The sequence below is a fragment of the Fukomys damarensis genome, unplaced genomic scaffold (assembly GCF_012274545.1).
Source record: "Fukomys damarensis isolate Sample0158 unplaced genomic scaffold, DMR_v1.0_HiC HiC_scaffold_16, whole genome shotgun sequence".
NCBI classification, from domain to species: Eukaryota; Metazoa; Chordata; class Mammalia; order Rodentia; family Bathyergidae; genus Fukomys; species Fukomys damarensis.
In genome coordinates, this window is record NW_022900928.1 from 12,872,980 (window position 1) to 12,878,601 (window position 5,622).

At 33.4% G+C, this 5,622-nt stretch overlaps 1 protein-coding gene across 3 annotated transcripts in view; it reads right to left on the bottom strand.

Moving 5' to 3' along the window:
• Positions 1-1,487: 1,487 nt before the first annotated feature.
• Nucb2 (nucleobindin 2) overlaps positions 1,488-5,622 on the bottom strand; it is a 35,701-nt gene continuing 31,566 nt past the window's right edge. For all 3 annotated transcript variants that reach the window (XM_010615160.3, XM_010615161.3, XM_010615162.3), the window contains 4 exons: positions 5,420-5,509; positions 2,874-3,044; positions 2,269-2,350; positions 1,488-1,840 (listed from right to left, as the gene is read on the bottom strand). In XM_010615160.3, the coding sequence (XP_010613462.1) occupies positions 1,833-1,840; positions 2,269-2,350; positions 2,874-3,044; positions 5,420-5,509 (351 nt within the window). In that variant the 3' untranslated portion in view covers positions 1,488-1,832. The remainder of the gene's footprint in view (positions 1,841-2,268; positions 2,351-2,873; positions 3,045-5,419; positions 5,510-5,622) is intronic.

Here is a 5,622-nt window from a genome sequence, read left to right on the forward strand (position 1 = left end):
TTTTTTGGTTTTTTGAGACAGGGTCTCCTATGTAGTTGAGACTGACCTGGAACTCACTATGTAGCCCAGGCTGGTCTCAAGCTCACAGCGATCCTCCTGCCTCAGCCTCCCAAGTGCTGGGATTACAGTACAGGTGTGCGCCACCACGCCTGGCAAAATGGTATTTGAACTTTTTTTTTTTTTTTGGTACTGGGGATCGAACTCAGGTCCTTATGCTTGCAAGGCAGGCATTGGAACCACTGAGCTAAATCCCCGGCCCTCCCAGTTTCCCTTTTTTAACAGATCAATTTTATTGCAGTTTTCCTGCACCTGTGCATTATGCATGCTGTGCCTTTGGGAAAGAAAAGTTGTCTTTTAGTCTGTAGGTGGACCTATACCCCAACCTGAGGGAGGGAATGATGCTTAGATATCATGATCTTGAAGCGAATATGCTAAAATGGATTGCATTTATGGTAGGTTTTTTTCTTGTTGTAGGAGGAGTGAGTGCTTTCTGTCTCTGAAGAAAAATGAACACAGAGATTTAGGTAGCCAACAAAACTGATTTCGTCTAAAACTGAAAGGTGTTGGGTTGGGGATTTAGCTCAGTCGTTTGGTGGCCTGCCTTGCAAGTCCAAACACCCAAGTTCTAATCCCCGGCACCCCCCAAAAAATAAAAATAAAAATAAAACTGAAAGGTGTTAGCCAAACCAAACATGTCCTTTTTTTCTTCTTCCTAAGTAAAAAGCAAAACAAACTTAGCAGGTCACATTGCCCTGTGGATTTCCGGCTTCCTTAGCAACTAGTGTGGTCATGTTGTATAGTTCTGGCCAATGAGCTGCAAATCCAAGTGCTATAGGTTTTTGAAAACTGATTGAAGGCAGCTGATGCAACTGGAGAAAGTTTCTGGCAGTTTCTCCTTTCAGAAGTTTTGTTTGACAGCTAGAGCGAAGTGACTTGAAGATAAAAATCAAGGACTGAAGATAGCAGAACAGCAAAATAGAAATTTGATACCACCTATTTCTAGGTTTCTTTTGTGTAAGGGGAAAATTCTGTTATCTTGGTTTGCTGTTACATGTAGCAGAACCTAACTTTAAATGATAAAGTATAGAGAAAAATATGAATGAAAAATGATCTGAAGTAGTACAAAAGCTATCCAGGTGAAGAATTCTCCCCTCTCTGCCCCCGTACAGGGTATCAAACTCAGGACCTCACACTTGCAAAGCAGGCACAGTGCCACTGAGCTAAATCCCCAGCTCCCAGTTGAAGAATTTCTAAAGGATATAGGTGGCTAAAGAAAGCTAAAAACTACCAGGAAACCCTGGGGAATACTATGGCCTTTGTAGAGTAACTGTTTATAGCAAAGAGACTTTGATGCAAAGGCCGTAATGAGCATCCATAAAGGAATACCTATTATTATAAGTGGGAGTAGTTTCTTTAAAAAGCCATAGGCAGGGGGCTGGGGACTTAGCTCAGTGGTGCTGCCACCTGCCTTGTAAGTGCAAGGTACAGAGTTCGATCCCTGGTACCAGGAAAAAAAAAAAAAAGCCAAAGGCAGAGATTTATCACTTAGTTGATAGTTTCACTCATTATAGCATAAACTACTCCACCTCACAAGGAGAACAAAGAATAAAGAAGGGAGCTAGAAATGGAAGTTTGTTTCCTTCCTGGCTCTGGTAGATTTCAATCCTCATGTATATGTGTCCCCAAAATAGTGTTCTCTCTTTAAAGGTATCTGCCTTTATTCCAAATATGCTTTAAAATATTTATTGAGTAGAAAGAAAGAAAAGGAGTTAAAAGATGAAACAGATGTCGAATGAACAGTTTCCTTCCAAGTTCTGGTGGGCTTCGGAACTTTAAATGTCTGTTCAAAAGAAATATGCTCTGATCAGAAGATACTCATTTTAAACATATCTTTCTTTATTCTGAATGCTTGTTTACTCGCAGATATATCAAATTATTTTTAAAAAAATATTGTAGCTAATCATAGATTATAATATTAAAACAAGTTATCTGGTAAGTTCAATATAATTGATATGAAAGACTTCTGAATCATGTTGAAATAAATCATTTCATCATAAATAATGCTTATTGAATTATAAAAGCATTTTTAAAAGGTTGGTACATAAATTTTTGAGGATTTATCATTGTCCTATAATAGAAATTTATTCCTAAAGCCATATAGAAAAATATCTAATAACCTAAAATTATAATGTATTTGAAATAAATGTGCATATCATATTTACATTGATTTTTTTCTCTAAACAAAGAAACAAAAGTAAAATTACATACGTGGCTCAAGCTTCTGCTCTCCAGTTGAACCAGATGGAGCGATTCCTTGTTGTAACTTTCTTTGTTCCATCTGTTGTACGGCCTGGTGAATGGAAAAAGAAAATCCTATAAATAAGTATTATTTGACTTTCTACTATATGTGTGGCCTTTTAACAAAACACAATAAACTGACTAAAATTGTTTTTAGAAGTGAAGATTTTAAACTCTAAAATTTAAGTTAATATTCTAAACAGTGGTTTAAACATACTAAAATTTAAAATATGTAATAGTATGTTGAAATATATAGCAAAAAAACAGAGGTTTTCAAGAAAGCAGCTAATACCTGGGCTTTTTAAATTTTTTTCTATTTTTCAGCAATGGGGATGGAACTCAGGGTTTTGCACATTCTGAGCACACATTCTACCACTGAGCAACACTGCTAGTCTCTAACATTCTTTTCCTTTTCTTTATTTAGGAGACAGTGCCATGCTATGCAGCACAGACTGGTCTCAAATTCCTTGACTTGAGGAATTCCCCTTACTCATCTTCCCAAGTATCTAAAAATACAGTGTCTGTCCATCCTTTAACATTCATTTGAATATCATAGTCCTTTTACAAATCACCACCTGATGATATTCCTGTTTCTGAGCCTCCAGCTGGTCATGCTGACGCTGTAGCTCTTCTTTTTGTTTCTGAAGCTCATCTGCCTTCTTCTTAAGCTCATTTTCTTGTAAAGCAATAATGTTTTCATATTCTTTTAGTTCTTCCTCCGTGAAGAGTTGTTGCTGATCCAATGTCTAAAAGAAAATGAAACTGAGGAAATAATAACTATAGAAATACAGTAATAAGGTATTATTTAGCTTTAAAATTCTATTATTAGAAAAATATGAGCTTATCTATGTTTTTGTGTAAAAAAGGAGGAAAGAGAAATACATATTTATGTATTCAAGCAAAAGGAAAAAGAAGAAGAAAACTCAGAGACTAAAGGGACTGCATAATAAAGGTCAATGGTAAGAATTGGGTAGGAAGGACAAAAATAGAGCTGGAAGGGACATAAAACTTCCTTTAATACAGATTCAATTTTTGAAAAACAGGTAAACCTTTAACATGCTTAAAAAAAAAAAAAGAAAGGAAAGATAACTGACAAGGACAGAAAAAACCCAGCTTGAATATAAAAACAGAAGCAAAAAAAATAGTATTTTTATTTTAATTTATAAGATAGTCCACAGTTGGGAAGGGCAAAAAATAACCCGAAAACTCTTGATCACAGTATTTGAATAATATGTCCTCCAGTAAAAAACGAAAACAAAAACAAAAGTCTAAAGAAACACTGAACTCAAACATTTTAGAAGAGTGGCTCAGGAATTCTGAAACCTTTGTACATCCCAGGATTGATGATTTCAGTAAAATATTTTTGTGTCTTCCACAACATGGGAGTCACGTGAAATATGGAAAAAGCAAAAGATAAATGCTATGTTGACATCAGAGTTGTTTGAATGAATTTGGAGATATCAATGTTGATTTTGAGGGTAGGGCACAGAAATAACAGATAAGCCTTCAAATTTTTCTTTATAGTAAAGCAAGGAAGACCTCAAAGAATGATTGGGATATGTCAAAAGGATATAACAGGCAGTTTGAAGATATTCCAACTGGTCAAATCTGGGGTAATTTGAGCATGGAAATAAATAATAACAGTAAGTATTAAAGCTGACATAATAAAATAAAAATCCATGAGTCTATATTGATATAGAGATGTTGCAGAAAGTGATAGCTTTTTCCTTATAGGAGAAAGCCAATTTTCAAATGTAGAAGGAATGGCAACATTAGCAAATCACCATTTGGAAACCATCACAGTAAGAGGTGATTCTGATTCTGAAAGTAATAGATAATGAGACATTTACACATAGTCTTAAAGGATAACCCCACAAGATAGTTCTTTTTTGGTAAGAGTTTTTTTGGTGGAAATATAAATTAGTTCAATTATTTTAAAAAATATATCAACAGTCTTCAAAGCACCCCCATTTTCTAGACAATTGAAAATCTAAATTTAAGAGCAACCTTTTTAATTTTTTATGCGGAAAACATCAATGTTCTCTCTTTAATCTATTTTGGATGGTACCTCCTACTAATTCTTTTAAAGCTATATATGTATTCATTTATACACAGTTGACTGTGGTATTTATTATCTGGTATACTTATCTGGAGCAATTTGACAAGCTATATTGAGAAACAAAAAAATATTCATAAACCTTAAGAATACTTGTATTCCTGGGGAAAAAAAATCAAGAAAATCATCAAAGATTGTCCACAGATGCATGAATAATATACAATAGTAAATATAATGAATAGTGTCATATAGTAATTTACCCTAAATTTCTAAAACTGGAAGAATGGTTATGTAAATGATGCTATAACCATACAGATGGTATTAGTTGTATTTTAAATCATGTTTATGAAGAATGCTACTGGATAATGTTCATGAAATATTATTGTTAAACATATTGTACAGCATAAAGTCATTTAATGTATGAATACATGTGTATCTATAAATTTAAAATAAGTAGCATATATTTAATACTGTATGGTATACATATGCATATGTATACACTGATAATATTCCCAGTACAATGCATATTTTAAGTGTCTACATCTAGGTGGTAGAAAAACAAATGACTCCTAATATTTTTTCTTTTCCCTTCTTTCCTTTCCCCTACCCTTCCCACTTCCCCTACTCCTTTAGACCTTTTCTTCCTATTTCACATTATCAATTATACAATTTCAATCTTATTTACACTTTTAGTTTTTCACACCAGAGAAACTCTTTGGTAGCTACACATGTGTGTCTCATTTATTTCACTTAAGAGTATGGCCTCAATGTGCATCCATTTAGCTATAAATGTCTCTAGTTTCTCATTCCTTAATTTATTCTTTTAATGTATCCATATTTAAGTTTGTCAGTAATACATTATTTTATACTCAGAAAAAAGTATAATTAAGATTTCTGATTATATAGTATGACTACAAATGAATAAATCAAGTGCTGCAAGCTTTCCAAGAACTAAGAACAGTAAGATGATACATACACGCAAAATGGGAAATAAAAGTGAATAGTAGAATAAACCGGTATAAAAGTTCCTGATTATATATAGCCATTTGAAATAGGTTCTATTACCTCCCAGCTATCTGGCTCCAAGAATTCCTTTTTTTCTGTAGCTTTCAAAAATTCTTCCAGAGTCACCAATCGGTCTTTATTTGTATCAACCTGATTAAAGGAAAATGTACACATAATATAATACCTTTCTTAGATTACCCAGCTATTAACATGTCTTCTTTTTTTCTTTTTCTTTCTTTTTTTTTTTTTTTTTTTTTTTTTTT